The sequence below is a fragment of the Salmo trutta genome, chromosome 8 (assembly GCF_901001165.1).
Source record: "Salmo trutta chromosome 8, fSalTru1.1, whole genome shotgun sequence".
Classification (NCBI taxonomy): Eukaryota; Metazoa; Chordata; class Actinopteri; order Salmoniformes; family Salmonidae; genus Salmo; species Salmo trutta.
In genome coordinates, this window is record NC_042964.1 from 850,223 (window position 1) to 877,722 (window position 27,500).

Sequence of the window (27,500 nt, forward strand, 5' to 3'; positions counted from 1 at the left end):
AGTAGCAGCTGGCCAGCCACAGGGAGCGGTCAGTCAGGACGTGAGGACAGTGAGACACTCTGAGCACCATTAGACAGCTTCCAGCTGACCTCAGCATCGCCTCCACACCTCCCTCCAGACAGCCCCTGGAGAGACACTCACCCTGTTGCTGTAGGCTAGCCTCTTATAGCTCCTTAAGGATAGGGAGCGCTACAGCTGTAGGCTAGCCTCTTATAGCTCCTTGAGGATAGGGAGCGCTACAGCTGTAGGCTAGCCTCTTATAGCTCCTTAAGGATAGGGGGCGCTACAGCTGTAGGCTAGCCTCTTATAGCACCTTAAGGATAGGGGATGCTGTAGGCTAGCCTCTTATAGCACCTTAAGGATAGGGAGCGCTACAGCTGTAGGCTAGCCTCTTATAGCACCTTAAGGATAGGGAGCGCTACAGCTGTAGGCTAGCCTCTTATAGCTCCTTAAGGATAGGGGGCGCTACAGCTGTAGGCTAGCCTCTTATAGCACCTTAAGGATAGGGGATGCTGTAGGCTAGCCTCTTATAGCACCTTAAGGATAGGGAGCGCTACAGCTGTAGGCTAGCCTCTTATAGCACCTTAAGGATAGGGAGCGCTACAGCTGTAGGCTAGCCTCTTATAGCTCCTTAAGGATAGGGGATGCTGTAGGCTAGCCTCTTATAGCACCTTAAGGATAGGGGACGCTGTAGGCTAGCCTCTTATAGCACCTTAAGGATAGGGGATGCTGTAGGCTAGTCTCTTATAGCACCTTAAGGATAGGGAGCGCTACAGCTGTAGAACTAGCCTCTTATAGCACCTTAAGGATAGGGAGCGCTACAGCTGTAGGCTAGTCTCTTATAGCACCTTAAGGATAGGGAGCGCTACAGCTGTAGGCTAGCCTCTTATAGCACCTTAAGGATAGGGGTCGCTGTAGGCTAGCCTCTTATAGCTCCTTAAGGATAGGGGGCGCTACAGCTGTAGGCTAGCCTCTTATAGCACCTTAAGGATAGGGGTCGCTGTAGGCTAGCCTCTTATAGCTCCTTAAGGATAGGGGGCGCTACAGCTGTAGGCTAGCCTCTTATAGCACCTTAAGGATAGGGAGCTCTACAGCTGTAGGCTAGCCTCTTATAGCACCTTAAGGATAGGGGACGCTGTAGGCTAGCCTCTTATAGCTCCTTAAGGATAGGGGGCGCTACAGCTGTAGGCTAGCCTCTTATAGCACCTTAAGCATAGGGGGCGCTGTAGGCTAGCCTCTTATAGCACCTTAAAGATAGGGGATGCTGTAGGCTAGCCTCTTATAGCACCTTAAAGATAGGGGGCGTTGTAGGCTAGCCTCTTATAGCACCTTAAAGATAGGGGGCGCTGTAGGCTAGCCTCTTATAGGATAGGGGGCGCTACATGTTTTGCTTTGTGGTCCAGTAGTGTATGTTTTGCAGTGTGGTCCAGTTTGCTGTGTGGTCCAGTAGTGTATGTTTTGCAGTGTGGTCCAGTTTGCTGTGTGGTCCAGTAGTGTATGTTTTGCAGTGTGGTCCAGTTTGCTGTGTGGTCCAGTAGTGTATGTTCTGCTGTGTGGTCCAGTTTGCTGTGTGGTCCAGTAGTGTATGTTTTGCTGTGTGGTCCAGTTTGCTGTGTGGTCCAGTAGTGTATGTTTTGCTGTGTGGTCCAGTAGTGTATGTTTTGCTGTGTGGTCCAGTTTGCTGTGTGGTCCAGTAGTGTATGTTTTGCTGTGTGGTCCAGTTTGCTGTGTGGTTCAGTAGTGTATGTTTTGCTGTGTGGTCCAGTAGTGTATGTTTTGCTGTGTGGTCCAGTTTGCTGTGTGGTCCAGTAGTGTATGTTTTGCTGTGTGGTCCAGTAGTGTATGTTTTGCTGTGTGGTCCAGTTTGCTGTGTGGTCCAGTAGTGTTTGTTTTGCTGTGTGGTCCAGTTTGCTGTGTGGTCCAGTAGTGTATGTTTTGCTGTGTGGTCCAGTTTGCTGTGTGGTCCAGTAGTGTATGTTTTGCAGTGTGGTCCAGTTTGCTGTGTGGTCCAGTAGTGTATGTTTTGCTGTGTGGTCCAGTTTGCTGTGTGGTCCAGTAGTGTATGTTTTGCTGTGTGGTCCAGTAGTGTATGTTTTGCTGTGTGGTCCAGTAGTGTATGGTTACCGTGTGGTCTTGTCGTAGTCCTCTCTGCGTTCATCTCGGCGCCGTGGTCGTGGTTTGAGGTTCTGGAGCACCAGGGAATGGGTCTGAGTACACCACTGAGACATGGTCACTAGGAACTGAAACACAACCACAACACAAACATGGATTAACCACAACACAACCATGGATTAACCACAACACAACCATGGATTAACCACAACACAACCATGGATTAACCATAACACAACCGTGGATTAACCACAACACAACCATGGATTAACCACAACACAACTACAACACAACTACAACACAACTACAACACAACCAAAAAACAACCATGGCTTAACCACAACACAACCATGGATTAACCACAACACAACCAACACAACCATGGATTAACCATAACACAACCATGGATTAACCACAACACAACCAACACAACCATGGATTAACCATAACACAACTACAACACAACCAAAAAACAAGCATGGATTAACCACAACACAACTACAACACAACTACAACACAGCTACAATACAGCTACAATACAACTACAACACAACTACAACACAACCAAAAACAACCATGGATTAACCATAACACAACCACAACACAACCATGGATTAACCACAACACAACCATGGATTAACCATAACACAACTACAACACTACCACAACACAATCCTGGCTCAACCATAACAGAACCACAAAACCATAACAAGACCATGGCTTAACCATAACACAACCAGAACACTAAGTGGGTCTGAGTACACAACTGAAACATGGTCACTAAGAACTGAAACACAACCATAAAATAACATAACATTCCCATACATTAACCACACCACACTGTGAGAACAGGAGGGAAACAACCATGAACTAAAACAGAACTGAAATAGACCAAAACATGACCGCAACTTCACTGCAATGATATCAATGACATCAATGATATCAATGACATCAATGATATCAATGATATCAGTAATATCAATATTATCAATGATATCAATAATATCAATAATATCAATGATATCAATAATATCAATGATATCAATAATATCAATGATATCAATGATATCAATGATATCAATGATATCAATGATATCAATAATATCATTGATATCATTGATATCAATGATATCAATGATATCAATAATATCAATGATATCAATGATATCAATGATATCAATGATATCAATAATATCAATGATATCAATGATATCAATAACATCATTGATATCATTGATATCAATAATATCAATAATATCAATAATATCAATAGTATCAATAATATCAATGATATCAATGACATCAATAATGATGATGATGAGGATGATGAAGGCGCGTTACCTTAGCGGAGACTCTGGCGTTCTCCAGTCGAACCCGTGTCCAGACGGCTGGGTGTCGTGCCACAAACGTCCAATCAGAGCACACCTCAGCGGCGAGCAGCAACGTCCGCACATCCAAATAAGGAAACACACAGAATAACCCCGCCCTCAGTCTCAGAGTCCCCGCCCCCAATGCTATGTATCCACGGTGACACGGACTGGATCGTATGGACGACACACCTGGAGAGAAACGTCAGGTAGAGTTAGACACAGTACACACCTGGAGAGAAACGTCAGGTAGAGTTAGACACAGTACACACCTGGAGAGAAACATCAGGTAGAGTTAGTTAGACACAGTACACACCTGGAGAGAAACGTCAGGTAGAGTTAGTTAGACACAGTACACACCTGGAGAGAAACGTCAGGTAGAGTTAGTTAGACACAGTACACACCTGGAGAGAAACGTCAGGTAGAGTTAGACACAGTACACACCTGGAGAGAAACATCAGGTAGAGTTAGACACAGTACACACCTGGAGAGAAACGTCAGGTAGAGTTAGTTAGACACAGTACACACCTGGAGAGAAACGTCAGGTAGAGTTAGTTAGACACAGTACACACCTGGAGAGAAACGTCAGGTAGAGTTAGACACAGTACACACCTGGAGAGAAACGTCAGGTAGAGTTAGTTAGACACAGTACACACCTGGAGAGAAACGTCAGGTAGAGTTAGACACAGTACACACCTGGAGAGAAACATCAGGTAGAGTTAGACACAGTACACACCTGGAGAGAAACGTCAGGTAGAGTTAGACACAGTACACACCTGGAGAGAAACGTCAGGTAGAGTTAGTTAGACACAGTACACACCTGGAGAGAAACGTCAGGTAGAGTTAGTTAGACACAGTACACACCTGGAGAGAAACGTCAGGTAGAGTTAGACACAGTACACACCTGGAGAGAAACATCAGGTAGAGTTAGTTAGACACAGTACACACCTGCAGAGAAACGTCAGGTAGAGTTATTTAGACACAGTACACACCTGGAGAGAAACATCAGGTAGAGTTAGACACAGTACACACCTGGAGAGAAACGTCAGGTAGAGTTAGTTAGACACAGTACACACCTGGAGAGAAACGTCAGGTAGAGTTAGTTAGACACAGTACACACCTGGAGAGAAACGTCAGGTAGAGTTAGACACAGTACACACCTGGAGAGAAACATCAGGTAGAGTTAGTTAGACACAGTACACACCTGGAGAGAAACGTCAGGTAGAGTTATTTAGACACAGTACACACCTGGAGAGAAACATCAGGTAGAGTTAGTTAGACACAGTACACACCTGGAGAGAAACATCAGGTAGAGTTGTCTAGACAGAGTTATGTGGAGACTGGAGTTGTCTAGACAGAGTTATGTGGAGACTGGAGTTGTCTAAACAGAGTTATGTGGAGACTGGAGTTGTCTAAACAGAGTTATGTGGAGACTGGAGTTGTCTAAACAGAGTTATGTGGAGACTGGAGTTGTCTAGACAGAGTTATGTGGAGACTGGAGTTGTCTAGACAGAGTTATGTGGAGACTGGAGTTGTCTAGACAGAGTTATGTGAAGACTGGAGTTGTCTAGACAGAGTTATGTGGAGACTGGAGTTGTCTAAACAGAGTTATGTGGAGACTGGAGTTGTCTAGACAGAGTTATGTGGAGACTGGAGTTGTCTAAACAGAGTTATGTGGAGACTGGAGTTGTCTAAACAGAGTTATGTGGAGACTGGAGTTGTCTAAACAGAGTTATGTGGAGACTGGAGTTGTCTAGACAGAGCTTTGTGGAGACTGATCTGCATCAGGTAGAGTTACAGTACACACACGGTTATTAACTGAGCCAGGTGAGTGTTCCAGCCTGGTAAGGTTATTACCTGAGCCAGGTGAGTGTTCCAGCCTGGTAAGGTTAAAGGTTATTACCTGAGCCAGGTGAGTGTTCCAGCCTGGTAAGGTTAAAGGTTATTACCTGAGCCAGGTGAGTGTTCCAGCCTGGTAAGTTTATTCCCTGAGCCAGGTGAGTGTTCCAGCCTGGTAAGGTTAAAGTTTATTACCTGAGCCAGGTGAGTGTTCCAGCCTGGTAAGGTTCAAGGTTATTACCTGAGCCAGGTGAGTGTTCCAGCCTGGTAAGGTTATTCCCTGAGCCAGGTGAGTGTTCCAGCCTGGTAAGGTTAAAGGTTATTACCTAAGCCAGGTGAGTGTTCCAGCCTGGTAAGGTTAAAGATTATTACCTGAGCCAGGTGAGTGTTCCAGCCTGGTAAGGTTAATACCTGAGCCAGGTGAGTGTTCCAGCCTGGTAAGGTTAAAGGTTATTACCTGAGCCAGGTGAGTGTTCCAGCCTGGTAAGGTTAAAGGTTATTACCTGAGCTAGGTGAGTGTTCCAGCCTGTTAAGGTTAAAGGTTATTACCTGAGCCAGGTGAGTGTTCCAGCCTGGTAAGGTTAAAGGTTATTACCTGAGCCAGGTGAGTGTTCCAGCCTGGTAAGGTTAAAGGTTATTACCTGAGCCAGGTGAGTGTTCCAGCCTGGTAAGGTTAAAGGTTATTACCTGAGCCCGGTGAGTGTTCCAGCCTGGTAAGGTTAAAGGTTATTACCTGAGCCAGGTGAGTGTTCCAGCCTGGTAAGGTTAAAGGTTATTACCTGAGCCAGGTGAGTGTTCCAGCCTGGTAAGGTTAAAGGTTATTACCTGAGCCAGGTGAGTGTTCCAGCCTGGTAAGGTTAAAGGTTATTACCTGAGCCAGGTGAGTGTTCCAGCCTGGTAAGGTTATTACCTGAGCCAGGTGAGTGTTCCAGCCTGGTAAGGTTAAAGTTTATTACCTGAGCCAGGTGAGTGTTCCAGCCTGGTAAGGTTCAAGGTTATTACCTGAGCCAGGTGAGTGTTCCAGCCTGGTAAGGTTATTCCCTGAGCCAGGTGAGTGTTCCAGCCTGGTAAGGTTAAAGGTTATTACCTGAGCCAGGTGAGTGTTCCAGCCTGGTAAGGTTATTACCTGAGCCAGGTGAGTGTTCCAGCCTGGTAAGGTTAAAGGTTATTACCTGAGCCAGGTGAGTGTTCCAGCCTGGTAAGGTTAAAGGTTATTACCTGAGCCAGGTGAGTGTTCCAGCCTGGTAAGGTTAAAGGTTATTACCTGAGCCAGGTGAGTGTTCCAGCCTGGTAAGGTTAAAGGTTATTACCTGAGCTAGGTGAGTGTTCCAGCCTGTTAAGGTTAAAGGTTATTACCTGAGCCAGGTGAGTGTTCCAGCCTGGTAAGGTTAAAGGTTATTACCTGAGCCAGGTGAGTGTTCCAGCCTGGTAAGGTTAAAGGTTATTACCTGAGCCAGGTGAGTGTTCCAGCCTGATGTGAGCGTGTCTCTGAGTCTCAGGTGTGCTCCAGGCCTCTGACCATGTGTCCTCCTCTTCATCATCCCCTTCCTCCTCTTCCTCTGTGCTGGGGGGCGCCCTCCACCTGGTCCGCCCCCACCCTCCCCTCCCCTCTGGGGTTCGCCTGTACCCCCTCTCCCTCCTCTCTCCTCCCTCTCGAGTAGAGCAGGGAACGTGGTGGTAGTAATGGGCTTCCAGAGGTGTGGCCCACCCCCCCACCGAGTCACTGTCCCACCCCCCAGAACCCAGGGACAGGGTCCGCATACGACCAGCGGGGGCTCTAGAGAGACAATGTGAGACAGATACATGTCCTGATTCAACAAAGATTGATATTCACTACAACAGCGTTATTTTTTTGATACTGAATAAACAATCCATCAACAAATTTAATTAAATTGTCTCGATTGGAAAAATAGGATCAACACAGATAAATAATGATCTAGGATCAACACAGCTAAATAATGATCCTGGATCAATACAGCTAAATAATGATCCTGGATCAATACAGATAAATTAGGATCCTGGATCAACACAGCTAAATGATAATCCAGGACCAACACAGCTAAATAATGATCCAGGACCAACACAGCTAAATTATTATCCAGGACCAACACAGATAAATTAGGATAATGAGGTGTACCTACCCATAGTTGTTGTGATAGATCTGGTCTCCTAGTCTGTACGACCCAGATACACTGTAGCTTCTCTATGAGAGAGAGAAAGAGGAGAGAGAAAGAGAGAGAAACAGAGACAGAGAGAGAAGGACAGTGTGAGAGAGAGAGACAAAGAGAGACAAAGAGAGACAGAGAGAGACAGAGAGAGCGACAGAGAGAGAGAAACAAAGAGAAAGAGACAGAGAGAGAGACCGAGAGAGAGCGGGAGAGAGAGATAGAAGGGGGAGAGAGAGGAAGAGAGAGAGAGAAGGGGGAGAGAAAGACAGAGAGGGTGAGAGAGAGAGAGATCGAGAGAAAGACAGAGAACATTACTACAAAATGTCCAGCCATCACTCCAAGACCTGAGTAACTGGTTATGTGGACTTCTTAGTCAATCAACGATCAGATAAATTGTTCCTTCTCACCCTGTAGCCAATTAACTTTGACCCTGTGATGATGTCGTCTTCACTCCCGCTGTGAGCGTGTCCATTGGTCCTGTGGCCGTTGGTCCCGTTGTGGGAGTGACTATCGTTATTGTATGTACGGCTATTATCGTCGTGGGTGTGTCTGTCGTCGTCGTGGGTGTGTCTGTCATCGTCGTGGGTGTGTCTGTTATCGTCGTGGGTGTGTCTGTCATCGTCGTGGGTGTGTCTGTCGTCGTCGTGGATGTGTCTGTCATCGTCGTTGGTGTGTCTGTCATCGTTGTGGGTGTGTCTGTTATCGTTGTGGGTGTGTCTGTCATCGTTGTGGGTGTGTCTGTTATCGTTGTGGGTGTGTCTGTCATCGTTGTGGGTGTGTCTGTCATCGTTGTGGGTGTGTCTGTTATCGTTGTGGGTGTGTCTGTCATCGTTGTGGGTGTGTCTGTCTGCAGCCACCAGAAGCTGCAGTTTTCTCTCTGCCCGGTCTGCTCGTTCCAGCAGAGCCTCTATGAAGACCTGCAGCTGCAGCTTCGCCTCGGCTTCTCTCTCCGCTGTGGCTGTCAGGAAACGCTCAATGTCACACACCTCCCTGTGATGGAAATGCACACATGTACACATGTTAACATCCACACACACACACAGATTTGACACATTTTGTTACGTTAAAGCCTTATTCTAAAATGGATTAAATTGTATTTTTTTTCCCTCATCAATCTACACACAATATCCCACAATGACAAAGCAACAAACAAAAAAACAGGTATGTAGAAATGTTTGCAAACTTATTACAAATAAAAACTGATATCACATTGACATAAGTATTCAGACCCTTTACTCAGTACTTTGTTGAAGCACCTTTGGCAGCGATTACAGACTCGAGTCTTCTTGGGTATGATGCTACAAGCTTGGCACACCTGTATTTGGGGAGTTTCTCCCATTCTTCTCTGCAGATCCTCTCAAGCTCTGTCAAGTTGGATGGGGAGCGTCGCTGCACAGCTATTTTCAGGTCTCTCCAGAGATGCTCGAGCGGGTTCAAGTCCAGACTCTGGACTTTCAGAGACTTGTCCCGAAGCCACTCCTGTGTTGTCTTGGCTGTGTGCTTAGGGTCGTTGTCCTGTTGGAAGGTGAACCTTCGCCCCAGTCTGAGGTCCTGAGCGCTCTGGAGCAGGTTTTCATCAAGGATCTCTCTGTACTTTGCTCTGTTCATCTTTCCCATGATCCTGACTAGTGTCCCAGTCCCTGCCTCTGAAAAACATCCCCACATCATGATGCTGCCACCACCATGCTTCACCGTAGGGATGGTGCCATGTTTCCTCCAGATGTGACCCTTGGCATTCAGACCAAAGAGTTCAATCTTGGTTTCATTAGACCAGAGAACCTTGTTTCTCATGGCCTGAGTCCATCAGGTGCCTTTTGGCAACCTCCAAGCGGGCTGTCATGTGCCTTTTACTGATGAGTGGCCACTCTACCATAAAGGCCTGATTGGTGGAGTACTGCAGAAATGGTTCTCCCATCTCCACAGAGGAACTCTGGCGCTTTGTCAGAGTGACCATCGGGTTTTTGTCACCTCCCTGACCAAGACCCTTCTCCCCCGATTTCTCAGTTTCGCCAGGTGACCAGCTCCAGGAAGAGTCTTGGTGGTTCCAAACTTCTTCCATTTCAGAATGATGGAGGCCACTGTGTTCTTGGGGACCTTCAATGCTGCAGAAATGTGTTGGTACCTTTCCCCAGATCTGTGCCTCGACACAATCCTGTCTCGGAGCTCTATGGACAATTCCTTCGACCTCATGGCTTGGTTTTTGCTCTGACGTGCTCTGTCAACTGTGGGACCTTATATAGACAGGTGTATGCCTTTCCAAATCATGTCCAATCAAATGAATTTACCAGAGGTGGACTCCAATCAAGTTGTAGAAACATCTCAAGGATGATCAATGGAAACAGGATGCACCTGAGCTCAATTTAGAGTCTCATAGCAAAGGGTCTGAATACTTACAGAAATAAGGTATTTCAGTTGTTTTTTTTAATAATTTGCAAAAAATTCTAAAACCTGTTTTTGTTTTGCCATTATGTGTTATTGTGTATAGATTGATAAGGGGAAAAAAATATTAATCCATTTTAGAATAAGGCTGTAACGTAACAAAATGTAGAAAAAAGGGAAAGGGTCTGAATGCTTTCCGACTGTAAATGCTTTCGGAAAGGAAGCACCTTTGATTACAGCAGTAAGTCTTACCGGGTAAGTCTCTAACAGCTATCCACACCTGTTAAATGTAATGTAAATGTCTTACCGGGTAAGTCTCCACACCTGTTAAATGTAATGTAAAAGTCTCCACACCTGGATTGTTCCACATTCGCATTTTATTATTTTGAAAACACTTCATCTCCCAGCGTCTGGTGGAAAGCAGACTGAACCAGGTTTTCCTCTACCTAGTAGGAACATTCAGGCTATTGCTCAAACCCTACACTCTGGTCTCTAGGCCTCCAACCCATACGGGAAGGCAGCTCCCACTCAGCCCAGTCCAAGCTGTTCTCTGTTGAGGAAAGATGTACTTACTATGCCTTGTAGTCCCACCTAGCTACTGTATTTTAAGAGGAATGTATTACCTGTAAGTCGCTCTAGATAAGAGCGTCTGCTAAATTACTCCAAGTGTAAATGTAAAACACATGGAACAGTGAACCCTCTGTAGATAGTAGGAACAATAACATGGCAGATCCTGAATCTAGTTGGAACAATAACATGGAAGATCCTGAATCTAGTTGGAACAATAACATGGAAGATCCTGTATCTAGTAGGAACAATAACATGGAAGATCCTGTATCTAGTTGGAACAATAACATGGAAGATCCTGTATCTATTAGAAACAATTATATGGAACAGATTTCCTAAGACCCTTTTTGTGGCACCTGACCACACGACTGAACAGTAGTCCAGGTGCGACAAAACTAGGGCCTGTAGGACCTGCCTTGTTGATAGTGTTGTTAAGAAGGTAGAAACTAGGGCCTGTAGGACCTGCCTTGTTGATAGTGTTGTTAAGAAGGCAGAAACTAGGGCCTGTATGACCTGCCTTGTTGATAGTGTTGTTAAGAAGGTAGAAACTAGGGCCTGTAGGACCTGCCTTGTTGATAGTGTTGTTAAGAAGGTAGAAACTAGGGCCTGTAGGACCTGCCTTGTTGATAGTGTTGTTAAGAAGGTAGAAACTAGGGCCTGTAGGACCTGCCTTGTTGATAGTGTTGTTAAGAAGGTAGAAACTAGGGCCTGTAGGACCTGCCTTGTTGATAGTGTTGTTAAGAAGGTAGAAACTAGGGCCTGTAGGACCTGCCTTGTTGATAGTGTTGTTAAGAAGGTAGAAACTAGGGCCTGTAGGACCTGCCTTGTTGATAGTGTTGTTAAGGTAGAAACTAGGGCCTGTAGGACCTGCCTTGTTGATAGTGTTGTTAAGAAGGTAGAAACTAGGGCCTGTAGGACCTGCCTTGTTGACAGTGTTGTTAAGAAGGTAGAAACTAGGGCCTGTAGGACCTGCCTTGTTGATAGTGTTGTTAAGAAGGTAGAAACTAGGGCCTGTAGGACCTGCCTTGTTGATAGTGTTGTTAAGAAGGTAGAAACTAGGGCCTGTAGGACCTGCCTTGTTGATAGTGCTGTTAAGAAGGTAGGAACTAGGGCCTGTAGGACCTGCCTTGTTGATAGTGTTGTTAAGAAGGTAGAAACTAGGGCCTGTAGGACCTGCCTTGTTGATAGTGTTGTTAAGAAGGTAGAGCAGTGCTTTATTATGGACAGACTTCACCCCATCTTAGCTACTGTTGTATCAATATACTTTGACCAGGACAGTTTACAATCCAGGGTTACTCCAATCCAGGGTTACTACAATCCAGGGTTACTCCAATCCAGGGTTACTCCAATCCAGGGTTACTACAATCCAGTGTTACTCCAATCCAGGGTTACTCCAATCCAGGGTTACTCCAATCGAGGGTTACTCCAATCCAGGGTTACTCCAATCCAGGGTTACTCCAATCCAGTGTTACTCCAATCCAGGGTTACTCCAATCCAGGGTTACTCCAATCCAGGGTTACTCCAATCCAGGGTTACTCCAATCCAGGGTTACTACAATCCAGGGTTACTACAATCAGTTTAGTCACCTCAACTTGCTCAATTTCCACATTATTCATTACAGTATTTAGTTGAGGTTTAGGGTTTAGGGAATGATTTGTCCCAAAATTAGAAATATTTCAGACTAACTTATTCCTTGCCACCCACTCTGAAACTAACTGCAGCTCTTTGTTAAGTGTTGCAGTCATTTCAGTCGCTGTAGTAACTGACGTGTATAATGTTGAGTCATCCGCATACATAGACACTCTGGCTTTACTCAAAGCCAGTGGCATGTGGTTAGTAAAGATTGAATAAAGTAAGAGGCCTAGACAGCTGCCCTGGGGAATTCCTGATTCTAACTGGATTATGTTTGAGAGGCTTCCATTAAAGAACACCCTCTGTGTTCTGTTAGACAGGTAACTCTTTATCCACAATAATGCACAGGGTGTAAAGCCATAACGCATACGTTTTTACAGCAGCAGACTATGATCAATGTCAAAAGCCGTACTGAAGTCTTACAAAACAGCCCCCAATATATTTGTATCATACATTTCTCTCAGCCAATCACCAGTCATTTGTGTAAGTGCTGTGCTTGTTGAATGTCCTTCCCTATAAGCGTGCTGAAAGTTTGTTGTCAATTTGTTTAATGTAAAATAACATTGTATCTGGTCAAACACAATTCTTTCCAAAAGTTTACTAAGGGTTGGTAACAGGCTGATTGGTCGGTTATTTGAGCCAGTAAAGGGGGCTTTACTATTCTTAGGTAGCGGAATGACTTCAGCTTCCCTCCAGGCCTGGGGGCACACACTTTCTAGTAGGCTTAAATTGAAGATGTGGCAATATCGTCCGCTATTATCCTCAGTAATTTTCCATCCAAGTTGGCAGACCCCAGTGGCTTGTCATTGTTGATAGACAACAACAAAAAGTTCCACACTCACTTTACGGAATTCAAAATTACAATTCTTTCATAATTTGGTCAGATATACTTAGATGTGTTGTGTCAACGTTCATTGCTGGCATGTTATGCCTAAGTTTGCTAATGTTAAAAATTATTAAAGTATTTGGCAATATCAGTTGGTTTTGCGATGAATGAGTCATCTGATTCAATGAATGTTGGAGCTGAGTTTGCCTTTTTTCCCAAAATGTCATTCAAGGTGCTTCAAAGCTTTTTACTGTCATTCTTTATATAATTTATCTTTGTTTCATAGTGTAGTTTCTTCTTCTTTTTATGCAGTTTAGTCACATGATTTGTCAGTTTCCAGTACGTTTGCCAATCGGTTGCACAGCCAGACTTATTTACCATTCCTTTTGCCTCATCCCTCTAAAACATAACATTTTTAAATTCCTCATCAATCCACGGGGATTTAACAGTTTTTACAGTCATTTTCTTAATGGCTGCATGTTTATTAATAACTGGGATAAGCAATTTCAGACTACAAGGGGAAGCACAGCCGAGAGCTGCCCAGTGACATGAGCCTACCAGACGAGCTAAACTACTTCTATGCTCGCCTCGGGGGAAATAACACTGAATCATGCATAAGAGCATCAGCTGTTCCGAAAGACTGTGTGATCACGCTCTCCGCAGCCGATGTGAGTAAGACCTTTAAACAGGTCAACATTCACTAGGCCGCAGGGCCGGACGGATTACCAGGACGTGTACTCCGAGCATGCGCTGACCAACTAGCAACTGTCTTCACTGACATTTTCAACCTCTCCCTGTCCGAGTCTGTAACACCAACATGTTTTAAGCAGACCAGCAAAGTCCCTGTGCCCAAGAACACTAAGGTAACCTGCCTAAATGACTACCGACCCGTAGCACTCACGTCGGTAGCCATGAAGTGCCTTGAAAGCCCGGTCATGGCTCACATCAACACCATCATCCCAAAAACCCTAGACCCATACTGCCCAAACAGATCCACAGATGATGCAATCTCCATTGCACTCCACACTGCCCTTTCCCACCTGGACAAAAGGAACACCTATGTGAGAATGCTATTCATTGACTACAGCTCAGCGTTCAACACCATAGTGCCCTCAAAGCTCATCACTAAGCTAAGGACCCTGGGACTAAACACCTCCCTCTGCAACTGGATCCTGGACTTCCTGATGGGCCGCTCCCAGGTGGTAGGGGTAGGTAACAACACATCCGGCACGCTGACCGTGCTCAGTCCTTTCCTGTACTCCCTGTTCACTCATGACTGCATGGCCAGGCACGACCCCAACACCATCATTAAGTTTGCTGATGACACAACAGTGGTAGGCCTGATCACCGACAACGACGAGACAGTCTCTATACACGACCATGAACCGTGGCAGGAAGGTTTTACCTGGATATGGTCGCATCAGGTTTACACTCAGAGGGAATGCCTCGTCTGCCACAAAGACTTATGTGCTTGGTGTATGGGGTCCCAGGAAAGACCTATGGGCTTGGTGTTTGGGTCCCAGGGAAGACATATGGGCTTGGTGTTGGGTCCTAGGAAAAATATATGGGCTTGGTGTTTGGGTCCCAGGTAAGACATATGGGCTTGGTGTTTGGGTCCCAGGAAAGACATATTGGCTTGGTGTTTGGGTCCCAGGAAAGATATATGGGCTTGGTGTTTGGGTCCCAGGTAAGATGTATGGGCTCGGTGTTTGGGTCCCAGGTAAGACATATGGGCTTTGTGTTTGGGTCCCGGGAAAGACCTATGGGCTTGGTGTTTGGATCCCAAGAAAGACCTATGGGCTTGGTGTTTGGGTCCCAGGAATGACCTATGGGCTTTGTGTTTGGGTCCCAGGCAAGCACCCTGGCCTTGGTAACGACAGCTGGCCTGCAGTGAGTTGGGAGCCCAAGTATTGCCGAACTTGCTCAGCATCGCAGACTGCCATCAGGATGATTGAGAAAAAGCCATTGTAGAAAATATATTTCATCGTCAATACTTGGGCACAGGTTGGATAAGAGGTATATTCTCCATCGTCCTCTTGTACTGTTCAGTGGACAAACTCTTTTTTTCCCCCTTCTCCTGAGTAGTAGGAGCTGTTCAAGCTAGCATAGAGAAAAAGTTTGCTTCTGCTTCTGTGGCTGAAACGTAGCGTTGTAAACCATAGAGCGCCAGACTAGCCTGACAAGTAGCTAGCTAATAACACCAGACTAGCCCGACATGTAGCTAGCTAATAACACCAGACTAGCCTGACATGTAACTAGCTAATAACACCAGACTAGCCCGACATGTAACTAGCTAATAACACCAGACTAGCCCGACATGTAGCTAGCTAATAACACCAGACTAGCCCGACATGTAGCTAGCTAATAACACCAGACTAGCCCGACATGTAGCTAGCTAATAACACCAGACTAGCCCAACATGTAGCTAGCTAATAACACCAGACTAGCCCGACATGTAGCTAGCTAATAACACCAGACTAGCCCGACATGTAGCTAGCTAATAACACCAGACTAGCCTGACATGTAGCTAGCTAATAACACCATACCAGCCTGACATGTAGCTAGCTAATAACACCAGACTAGCCTGACATGTAGCTAGCTAATAACACCAGACTAGCCCGACATGTAGCTAGCTAATAACACCAGACTAGCCCGACATGTAGCTAGCTAATAACACCAGACTAGCCTGACATGTAGCTAGCTAATATTTGTAAACAAAAAGGCATATAAATGTTCAATTTTAAATGCTAGCTCCGGTCAAAAAGTTTCTGGTCTGCTCTTGCTTGGTAAACTACTCTGGCTCCCCCTAGTGGATATACACTACACAAGACAGACTTCCTCTCTAGTGGAAAGCAAGGAGTGTCCGCAAAAGTGTCCGCTGCCCCCAAAAAACGACTGCACCCTTGTGCATGCACACACATCGATTGACAGAATGGAGCTTGTAGGCACCTTAAGGCCCTGTACCACCCTGTCTTAAGGCCCTGTACCACCCTGTCTTAAGGCCATGTACCACCCTGTCTTAAGGCCCTGTACCACCCTGTCTTAAGGCCCTGTACCACCCTGTCTTAAGGCCCTGTACCACCCTGTCTTAAGGCCCTGTACCACCCTGTCTTAAGGCCCTGTACCACCCTGTCATAAGGCCATTTACCACCCTGTCTTAAGGCCCTGTACCACCCTGTCTTAAGGCCCTGTACCACCCTGTCTTAAGGCCATGTACCACCCTGTCTTAAGGCCCTGTACCACCCTGTCTTAAGGCCCTGTACCACCCTGTCTTAAGGCCCTGTACCACCCTGTCTTAAGGCCCTGTACCACCCTGTCTTAAGGCCCTGTACCACCCTGTCTTAAGGCCCTGTACCACCCTGTCTTAAGGCCATGTACCACCCTGTCTTAAGGCCCTGTACCACCCTGTCTTAAGGCCCTGTACCACCCTGTCTTAAGGCCCTGTACCACCCTGTCTTAAGGCCCTGTACCACCCTGTCTTAAGGCCATGTACCACCCTGTCTTAAGGCCCTGTACCGCCCTGTCTTAAGGCCCTGTACCGCCCTGTCTTAAGGCCCTGTACCACCCTGTCTTAAGGCCCTGTACCACCCTGTCTTAAGGCCCTGTACCACCCTGTCTTAAGGCCCTGTACCACCCTGTCTTAAGGCCCTGTACCACCCTGTCTTAAGGCCCTGGTCCACCCTGTCTTAAGGCCCTGTACCACCCTGTCTTAAGGCCCTGTACCACCCTGTCTTAAGGCCCTGTACCGCCCTGTCTTAAGGCCCTGTACCACCCTGTCTTAAGGCCATGTACCACCCTGTCTTAAGGCCCTGTACCGCCCTGTCTTAAGGCCCTGTACCGCCCTGTCTTAAGGCCCTGTACCACCCTGTCTTAAGGCCCTGTACAACCCTGTCTTAAGGCCCTGTACCACCCTGTCTTAAGGCCCTGTACCACCCTGTCTTAAGGCCCTGTACCACCCTGTCTTAAGGCCCTGGTCCACCCTGTCTTAAGGCCCTGTACCACCCTGTCTTAAGGCCCTGTACCACCCTGTCTTAAGGCCCTGTACCATCCTATCTGATAGTATTTTTCCTCCCAGCCCTGACACTGATCCACCTCGTCACACGCAAACGCAGATGGGGATGCACGTTATCGTACACATACCATAATACAACTGTAGACATGGGACTACACATACCATAATACAACATTAACATGGGACTACACATACCATAATACAACAGTAGACATGGGACTACACATACCATAATGCAACATTAGACATGGGACTACACATACCATAATGCAACATTAGACATGGGACTACACATACCATAATACAACATTAACATGGGACTACACATACCATAATACAACATTAACATGGAACTACACATACCACAATGCAACAGTAGACATGGGACTACACATACCTTGAAACAACATTAACATGGGACTACACATACCATAATGCAACATTAACATGGGACTACACATACCATAATACAACATTAGACATGGGACTACACATACCATAATGCAACATTAACATGGGACTACACATACCATAATGCAACATTAACATGGGACTACACATACCATAATACAATAGTAGACATGGGACTACACATACCATAATACAATAGTAGACATGGGACTACACATATCATAATGCAACAGTATACATGGGACTACACATACCATAATACAACAGTAGACATGGGACTACACATACCATAATGCAACATTAACATGGGACTACACATACCATAATGCAACATTAGACATGGGACTACACATACCATAATACAACATTAACATGGAACTACACATACCATAATGCAACAGTAGACATGGGACCACACATACCTTAAAACAACATTAACATGGGACTACACATACCATAATGCAACATTAGACATGGGACTACACATACCATAATGCAACATTAACATGGGACTACACATACCATAATACAACATTAACATGGGACTACACATACCATAATGCAACATTAGACATGGGACTACACATACCATAATGCAACAGTAGACATGGGACTACACATACCATAATGCAACAGTAGACATGGGACTACACATACCATAATACAACATTAGACATGGGACTACACATACCATAATACAACATTAACATGGGACTACACATACCATAATGCAACATTAGACATGGGACTACACATACCATAATGCAACAGTAGACATGGGACTACACATACCATAATACAACATTAACATGGAACTACACATACCATAATGCAACAGTAGACATGGGACTACACATACCATAATGCAACAGTAGGTTTCTGCTTGACTTGTGTTGTATCATTCTTATGGCTGCCGTATGTAGACATTATGAAGCGTTATAAACATGTTATGAAGCGTTACAATCACTCACTGCTGCTTGCGGCACAGCTCCTGCTCTTTCCCCTGCAGGTCTCTCCTCAGAGTGGCCATCATCTCCACGGAGACCGCCACCTGCCGGGAGAGATGGGACGCCTGGTCCTCCAGCTCTTCCTTCTCCTTCTCCAGCCGCGCCGCATCCCGCCTCTCATGCTCTAACTCCGCCTCTCGACGCTCTAGCTCCGCTCTCAGACAGCCCACATGCTGGGACACCCTCTCCTCCACCTCGGCAAACGTCCCGGCGATACTCCGCTCCACCCCTAGCCTCTCGTCAAGCCCCAGCCCCAGAGTGAGCCTCTCGTCCAGGCAAAGCCCGAACTCCAGGCCCAGGCTTGGCCCCAGCCACCGGCGGCCTAGGCCTCTCAGCCCCAAATCAGGCAGGTTGTCTCCCCTACAGCCAGGCAGGACCAGGGCCGTGGTGCTGTGAGGAGGTGCAGTAAAGGAGGAGGTAGCTACAGAACCAGCAGTGTTACCAGGACCAGATGACTCCTGGTCTCTCCTGGTCAACATCTCAATCAGTAGCTGGGTGGAGGCAGAGGAGGACGCTAGATCCAGGCATGCCAGGGGGAAAGGGAGTCTCTCCCTCTCCGAGCCCAGGACGGGGCGCTCCGGCTGGGCCGTGGCTCGGGGGAGGAGTGGGAGCAGGGTTCCTGGGCTGGAGCTCCTGGCCCGGGCCTGAGACAGAACCAGGAGGGTTTCGTAAGTGTGTCTGCTGACCAGGTGAGACCGTAGGGCAGGTACGCTGTCGAAACGCTCGTCGTCTCCGCAGCGAGGGCAGAAGTACGGGAGGTCACGTGATGCCATGGCTTCCGACGGACTACCCTGGGCGTCCCCTCGGAACACGCCCAGGGATCAGAGTTCAGGGGTCAGGGGTTAAAGTCAATCAGGGGTGTGTCCAGTGATCTCTACTGTTCCATACCTGCGGAACAGATCACAGAGCATCAGGATCATGGCTAGGAAACAACGGTCTGCTTTTCATTGCTCAGTTTGTCTAGTCAGATGACTAAACCCCTGTCCTGTACAACCTAATGGGGAGAAAGAGCTCACACACGCACGCACACACACATACACACACACACATACACACACACACATACACACATACACACGCACACATACACACACACACACGCACGCACGCACACATACACACGCACGCACGCACGCACACATACACACGCACACACATACACACACACACATACACACGCACACACGCACGCACACACACATACACACACACACGCACGCACGCATGCACACATACACACGCACACATACACACGCACGCACGCACACATACACACGCACGCACGCACGCACACATACACACGCACACACATACACACACACACATACACACGCACACACGCACGCACACACACACACACGCACGCACGCACGCATACACACACACACACACACACACACACACACACACACACACAGAATACACACACACACACACACACACATACACACACACACACACACACACACACACACACACACACACACACACACACACACACACACACACACACACACACATATGTCCCAATACTATATAGGTCACTCTCTGAAAACAATGTGAATTCATATGTCCCAATACTATATAGGTCACTCTGTAAACAATGTGAATCCATATGTCCCAATACTATATAGGTCACTCTGTAAACAATGTGAATCCATATGTCCCAATACTATATAGGTCACTCTGTAAACAATGTGAATTCATATGTCCCAATACTATATAGGTCACTCTCTGAAAACAATGTGAATTCATATGTCCCAATACTATACAGGTCACTCTGTAAACAATGTGAATCCATATGTCCCAATACTATATAGGTCACTCTCTGAAAACAATGTGAATTCATATGTCCCAATACTATATAGGTCACTCTGTAAACAATGTGAATTCATATGTCCCAATACTATATAGGTCACTCTCTGAAAACAATGTGAATTCATATGTCCCAATACTATATAGGTCACTCTGTAAACAATGTGAATCCATATGTCCCAATACTATAGAGGTCACTCTCTGAAAACAATGTGAATTCATATGTCCCAATACTATATAGGTCACTCTGTAAACAATGTGAATCCATATGTCCCAATACTATATAGGTCACTCTGTAAACAATGTGAATCCATATGTCCCAATACTATATAGGTCACTCTCTGAAAACAATGTGAATCCATATGTCCCAATACTATATAGGTCACTCTCTGAAAACAATGTGGGTCATTAAAAATTAATTAAATTAAAGCCTTCAGTGATTAACTACACCGCTCTCTTCACTTTGTCTCTCTCCAGAAAGAAACGGGAAAGAGAGAAAGAAAGAGAGGGAGGGAGAGGAGGAGAAGAGGGAGGAGAGGTAGGAGAAGGGAGGTAGAGGGAGATAGAAGGGAGACAGAAGGAAGAGAGGGAGGTAGAGGGAAGAGAGGGAAGTAGAGGGAGGTAGAGGGAGAAGAGGGAGGTAGAAGGAAGAGAGGGAGGTTGAGGGAAGAGAGGGAGGTAGAGGGAGAAGAAAGGGAGGTAGAGGGAAGAGAGGGAGGTAGAGGGAGGTAGAGGGAGAAGAGGGAGGTAGAAGGAGGTAGAGGGAGAAGAGGGAGGTAGAGGGAAGAGAGGGAGGTAGAGGGAGGTAGAGGGAGAAGAGGGAGGTAGAAGGAGGTAGAGGGAGAAGAGGGAGGTAGAAGGAAGAGAGGGAGGTAGAGGGAGGTAGAGGGAGAAGAGGGAGGTAGAAGGAGGTAGAGGGAGAAGAGGGAGGTAGAGGGAAGAGAGAGAGGTAGAGGGAAGAGAGGGAAGTAGAGGGAGGTAGAAGGAGGTAGAGGGAAGAGAGGGAGGTAGAGGGAGGAGAGGGAGAAGAGGGAGGTAGAGGGAGGTAGAGGGAGGTAGAAGGAGGTAGAGGGAGGTAGAGGGAGGTAGAGGGAGGTAGAGGGAGGTAGAAGGAGGTAGAGGGAAGAGAGGGAGGTAGAGGGAGGTAGAGGGAGAAGAGGGAGGTAGAGGGAGGTAGAGGGAGGTAGAAGGAGGTAGAGGGAGGTAGAGGGAGGTAGAGGGAGGTAGAAGGAAGAGAGGGAGGTTGAGGGAAGAGAGGGAAGTAGAGGGAGGCAGAGGGAGGTAGAGAGAAGAGAGGGAGGTAGAAGGAAGAGAGGGAGGTTGAGGGAAGAGAAGGAGGTAGAGGGAGAAGAGAGGGAGGTAGAGGGAGGTAGAGGGAGGTAGAGGGAAGAGAGGGAGGTAGAGGGAGAATAGGGAGGTTGGGGGGAAGAGAGGGAGGTAGAGGGAAGAGAGGGAGAAGAGGGAGGTGGAGGGTAGAGAGGGACTGATCTGGTCAGGTAGAGTGATGTGGAGACTGATCTGCATCAGACGGAGTGATGTGGAGACTGATCTGCATCAGACACTGATGTGGAGACTGATCTGCATCAGACACTGATGTGGAGACTGATCTGCATCAGACAGTGATGTGGAGACTGATCTGCATCAGACAGTGATGTGGAGACTGATCTGCATCAGACAGTGATGTGGAGACTGATCTGCATCAGACAGTGATGTGGAGACTGATCTGCATCAGACGGAGTGATGTGGAAACTGATCTGCATCAGACAGTGATGTGGAGACTGATCTGCGTTCCAAATGACACCTTATTCCCTATGTACACTGAGTGGACAAAACATTAAGAACACCTGCTCTTTCCATCACATAGACTGACCTGGTGAATCTAGGTGAAAGATATGATCCTTTTTGATGTCACCTGTTAAATCCACTTCAAATCAGTGTAGATGAAGGGGAGGAAAGACGTTAAAGAAGGATTTTTAAGTCTTGAGACAATTGAGACATGGATTGTGTTTGTGTTCCATTCAGAGGGTGAATGGGGAAGACAAAATATTTAAGTGCCTTTGAACGGGGTGTGGTAGTAGGTGCCAGATGCACCGGTTTGAGTGTCGCTGCTGGGTTTTTCACACTCAACAGTTTCCTGTGTGTATCAAGAATGGTCCACCACCCAAAGGACATCCAGCCAACTGGACACAACTGTGGGAAGCATTGGAGTCAACATGGGCCAGCATCCCTGGAGTCAACATGGGCCAGCATCCCTGGAGTCAACATGGGCCAGCATCCCTGGAGTCAACATGGACCAGCATCCCTGGAGTCAACATGGGCCAGCATCCCTGGAGTCAACATGGGCCAGCATACCTGGAGTCAACATGGACCAGCATCCCTGGAGTCAACATGGGCCAGCATCCCTGGAGTCAACATGGGCCAGCATCCCTGGAGTCAACATGGGCCAGCATCCCTGGAGTCAACATGGGCCAGCATCCCTGGAGTCAACATGGGCCAGCATCCCTGGAGTCAACATGGGCCAGCATCCCTGGAGTCAACATGGACCAGCATCCCTGGAGTCAACATGGGCCAGCATCCCTGTGGAGTCAACATGGACCAGCATCCCTGGAGTCAACATGGGCCAGCATCCCTGGAGTCAACATGGGCCAGCATCCCTGGAGTCAACATGGGCCAGCATCCCTGGAGTCAACATGGGCCAGCATCCCTGGAGTCAACATGGGCCAGCATCCCTGGAGTCAACATGGGCCAGCATCCCTGGAGTCAACATGGGCCAGCATCCCTGGAGTCAACATGGGCCAGCATCCCTGGAGTCAACATGGACCAGCATCCCTGGAGTCAACATGGGCCAGCATCCCTGTGAGTCAACATGGACCAGCATCCCTGGAGTCAACATGGGCCAGCATCCCTGGAGTCAACATGGGCCAGCATCCCTGGAGTCAACATGGACCAGCATCCCTGGAGTCAACATGGGCCAGCATCCCTGGAGTCAACATGGGCCAGCATCCCTGGAGTCAACATGGACCAGCATCCCTGGAGTCAACATGGGCCAGCATCCCTGGAGTCAACATGGGCCAGCATCCCTGGAGTCAACATGGGCCAGCATCCCTGGAGTCAACATGGGCCAGCATCCCTGGAGTCAACATGGGCCAGCATCCCTGGAGTCAACATGGACCAGCATCCCTGGAGTCAACATGGGCCAGCATCCCTGGAGTCAACATGGGCCAGCATCCCTGGAGTCAACATGGGCCAGCATCCCTGGAGTCAACATGGGCCAGCATCCCTGGAGTCAACATGGGCCAGCATCCCTGGAGTCAACATGGGCCAGCATCCCTGGAGTCAACATGGGCCAGCATCCCTGTGGAACGCTTTCAACCCCTTGTAGAGTCCATGACCCGACTAGTTGAGGCTGTTCTGGGGGCCAAAGGGGGTGCAACTCAATATTAGGATGGTGTTCTTAATGTTTTGTACACTCGTTGCAGTGCACTACTTCTGACCAGAACCCTATGGTTATAAACTGGTGCACTGCAAAGGGCAAAGGGCATTTAGGACGCAGGCAGCTCTGCAGTCTCTCTCTCTCTCTTTCTCTCTCTATCTCTCTCTGTCTCTCTCTCTCTATGCCTCTGTCTCTCTGTCTCTCTGCCTCTCTCTCTGTCTCTCTCTGTCTCTCTGCCTCTCTCTCTTCCTCTCTCTCTCTCTCTCTCCCATGAGGTTGGAGAGAGGAGAATGAGGTTAGTGAGGGGGAAGGGAGTGAGGGGGGGAGCATGTGGATGCCGATGTCATCTCCTCCAAACCTTTAGTCACGGCTGGGTGAGCAAAAAGAAAGAACTGCTCTGCCTCTCTCTCTCTCTCTCTCTCTCTCTCTCTCTCTCTCTCTCTCTCTGTGTCTCTCTCTGTGTCTCTCTCTGTGTCTCTCTCTGTGTCTCTCTCTGTGTCTCTCTCTCTCTGCCTCCCTCTCTCTCTCTCTCTGTGCCTCTGTGTCTCTCTCTCTCTCTGTGCCTCTCTCTGTGTCTCCCTCTCTCTCTCTCTCTCTCTCTGTCTCTCTCTGTCTCTCTCTCTCTGTCTCTCTGCCTCCCTCTCTCTCTCTCTCTCTCTCTGTCTCTCTCTCTCTGTGCCTCTGTGTCAATTTTTTTTCAATTCAATTCGCTTTATTGGCATGACGTAACAATATACATATTGCCAAAGCTTATTTTGGATATTTACAATATAAAAATAAATAAAAAATGAGAATCAAAAATTGTCAACGGGACAACAGTAACAACAATAACCAACGGTCAAAATAACCAACACATTCAACAATAACAATAATCATACAGTTGAGGACATGTGCAGGTTGATTGGTCTGTCAGACACTGTCCCTCATCTTATGGCAGGCAGCAATGTAGTGCGCTGCCAACCCACAGCTCTCTGCGTCCTCCCCCAACAGGACGGGTAACCTATCCTCATCAGAGAGGTCTTTGAAAACCTCGAATAAGGGTTTCAAATTTGGGGAAATGACACTAATTGTTTTATATTTTTTGACATTTTGTCAGGAAATGCAGCTCCGTCTCAGGTTCTGCTGTTGTGCAGTGGCTGCACAGCCTTTCCTCTACAGGGAGCCAGGTTTTCCTTTGTCTACCCTTCTCAATGGCAAGGCTGTGCTCACTGAGCCTGTACTTTGTCAAGGTTTTGATCAGTAACCATGGTCAAATATTTAGCCAACGGTGTACTGTCGATTTAGGGCCAGATGGCACTGCATTTTGCTTTGTGCTTGTGCTTGTGTTTCCCAATAAGCAATGTAGTTTTGTTTATATTGGCCTAATTCTGCCCTGCCCTGCATGCATTGTTTGTAGTTTTCCTCTGGACACGTAGGAGAATCTTACAGAACTCTGCATGTAGGGTTTCAATGGGGTGTTCGTCCCATTGGGTGAAATCTTGTTTTGCAAGTGGACCCCACACCTCGCTGCCATGAAGTGCAATTGGTTCAATGACATATTCAATTAGTTTTAATGGGTAGAATGCCCTGCGTGCTTTCTCTCTCAGTTCATTCACTGCCTCATTAAGGTGTCCAGTTATATTTAAACCTCAGTAATTGTGTACAGTACTATATATATTTAAACCTCAGTAATTGTAGTGTGGACAGTACTCTATATATTTAAACCTCAGTAATTGTAGTGTGTACAGTACTATATATATATTTAAACCTCAGTAATTGTAGTGTGTACAGTACTATATATATTCAAACCTCAGTAACTGTAGTGTGTACAGTACTCTATATATTTAAACCTCAGTAATTGTAGTGTGTACAGTACTCTATATATTTAAACCTCAGTAATTGTTATGTGTACAGTACTCTATATATTTTGTACCAATTGAGAACTTTGGTCTAATTCCCTGAGATCTGGATCTTCTCTGGAAAATCATTATTTTAGTATTTTTGGGGTTTACTGCCAGGGCCCAGGTCTGGCAGTACTGCTCTAGCAGGTCCAGACTCTGCTGTAGGCCAGGTGCTGTGGGGGTTTACTGCCAGGGCCAATGGTCTGGCAGTACTGCTCTAGCAGGTCCAGACTCTGCTGTAGGCCATGTGCTGTGGGGGTTTACTGCCAGGGCCCAGGTCTGGCAGTACTGCTCTAACAGGTCCAGGCTCTGCTGTAGGCCAGGTGCTGTGGGGGTTTACTGCCAGGGCCCAGGTCTGGCAGTACTGCTCAAGCAGGTCCAGACTCTGCTGTAGGCCATGTGCTGTGGGGGTTTACTGCCAGGGCCCAGGTCTGGCAGTACTGCTCTAACAGGTCCAGGCTCTGCTGTAGGCCAGGTCCTGTGGGGGTTTACTGCCAGGGCCCAGGTCTGGCAGTACTGCTCTAGCAGGTCCAGGCTCTGCTGTAGGCCAGGTGCTGTGGGTGACAGCAGGCATAGGTAATCTATGAAGAGTAGGCATTTAACTTCTGAATTGTGGAGACTAAAACCAGAGGCTGAGGATTTTTCTAGAATAGTGGCCAATTCGTTAATGTAAATATTGAAGAGTGCAGGGCTCAGATTGCAACCCTGGCGAAGTCCCCGTCTCTGGTTAAAGAATTCTGATTTTTTTCTTACCAATTTTAATGCCAGTATACATTGATTTAATTATGTCATATCTTTTACCCCCTACACCACTTTCAATAACTTTGTAGAACAGTCCTGTATGCCAAATAGAATCAAATGCTTTTTGGAAGTCGGTAAAGCTAACGTATATTTTGGTATTATTTTGGTGGACATGTTTATCTATCAGGGTGTGTAGGGTGTAAATTTGATCAGTCGTGCGATGTTTTGGATTTAAATCCAATTTGGCTTTTACTCAAGACATTGTGCTTATTAAGGAAGTTTAGAACTCTTACATTGATGATACTACAGAAAACCTTCCCCAGGTTACTGTTCACACAAATGCCTCTGTAATTGTTAGGGTCAAATTTGTCTCCGTTCTTAAAGATTGGGGTTATGAGTCCTTGATTCCAGATGTCAGGGAAATAACCTACACTCAGGATCAAATTAAACAATTTTAATGTAGCTAATTGAAATTTTGCACTAGTGAGTTTGAGCATCTCATTTAGGATGCCATCAGGTCCGCATGCTTTTTTAAATTTGAGAGCCTGAAGTTTCTTATAGAGCTCCTGGTCAGTAATTGGGGAGTCCAATGGGTTTTGATTGTCCTTTATAGCTTTTTCTAATCCATTCAACTTCTCATGGATTTGGCGTTGTTCTGCGTTTGTGTCAATTTGAACGGTGTTGTAGAGTGTTTTGAAATGGGTTGTCCATATGTCGCCATTTTGTATCGCTAATTCCTCTTGTTTAGATTTTTTTAGTTTTTTTTCAATTTTGCCAAAAGTTGTTTGTGTTTATGGACTCCTCAATTAGTGTCAGCTGCTTGCTGTTGTACTGTGCTTTTTTGGTTCTGAGTGTTCATTTATAGAGTTTTAAAGTCTCACAGTAATAAAGGTGTAATTCACCATTATTTGGGTCTCTGTGCTTTTGGTTGGATAGTGTTCTAAGTTTTTTCCTTATAATTTTACAATCTGCATCAAACCAGTTTTCATCGGTGGTCTTTTTTGTTTTGTTTTTTATCAATTTCAGTTGTGCTTCTTTTGCTGTTTTGCCTGAATATATAGTTGCTGTTTTTTTACTGCTAGATTGATGCCTTCTTTACTGTGAGTGAATGTGGTATCCAGAAAGTTATCTAAGAGGGTTTGGATATTTTGGTTCCAGGTTGCTTTCTGGTATTCTTCTGTGCTGTTTTGGGCCCATCTGTATGAATTTCTGATGTTGTACAGCTTACTGGGCTGTGAATGTGTGGTTGTTTCCAGGTCTGTTCTTTTGAGGAACAACGTAATTTGGCTGTGATCAGACAGAGGTGTTAGT

The 27,500-nt window shown here is 46.6% G+C and overlaps 1 protein-coding gene across 1 annotated transcript in view; it reads right to left on the minus strand.

Moving 5' to 3' along the window:
• The window catches only part of LOC115199191 (F-box only protein 41), a 45,871-nt gene that overhangs the window by 16,453 nt on the left and 1,918 nt on the right, over positions 1 to 27,500 (minus strand). The window contains exons 2-8 of the mRNA XM_029761820.1: positions 18,285 to 19,208; positions 7,894 to 8,476; positions 7,460 to 7,521; positions 6,767 to 7,095; positions 3,454 to 3,671; positions 2,125 to 2,240; positions 1 to 125 (exon numbers count right to left, since the gene is read on the minus strand). The exon at positions 1 to 125 is cut by the window's left edge and continues 28 nt beyond it. Coding sequence (XP_029617680.1) covers positions 1 to 125; positions 2,125 to 2,240; positions 3,454 to 3,671; positions 6,767 to 7,095; positions 7,460 to 7,521; positions 7,894 to 8,476; positions 18,285 to 19,093 — 2,242 coding nt within the window. The 5' untranslated portion in view covers positions 19,094 to 19,208. The remainder of the gene's footprint in view (positions 126 to 2,124; positions 2,241 to 3,453; positions 3,672 to 6,766; positions 7,096 to 7,459; positions 7,522 to 7,893; positions 8,477 to 18,284; positions 19,209 to 27,500) is intronic.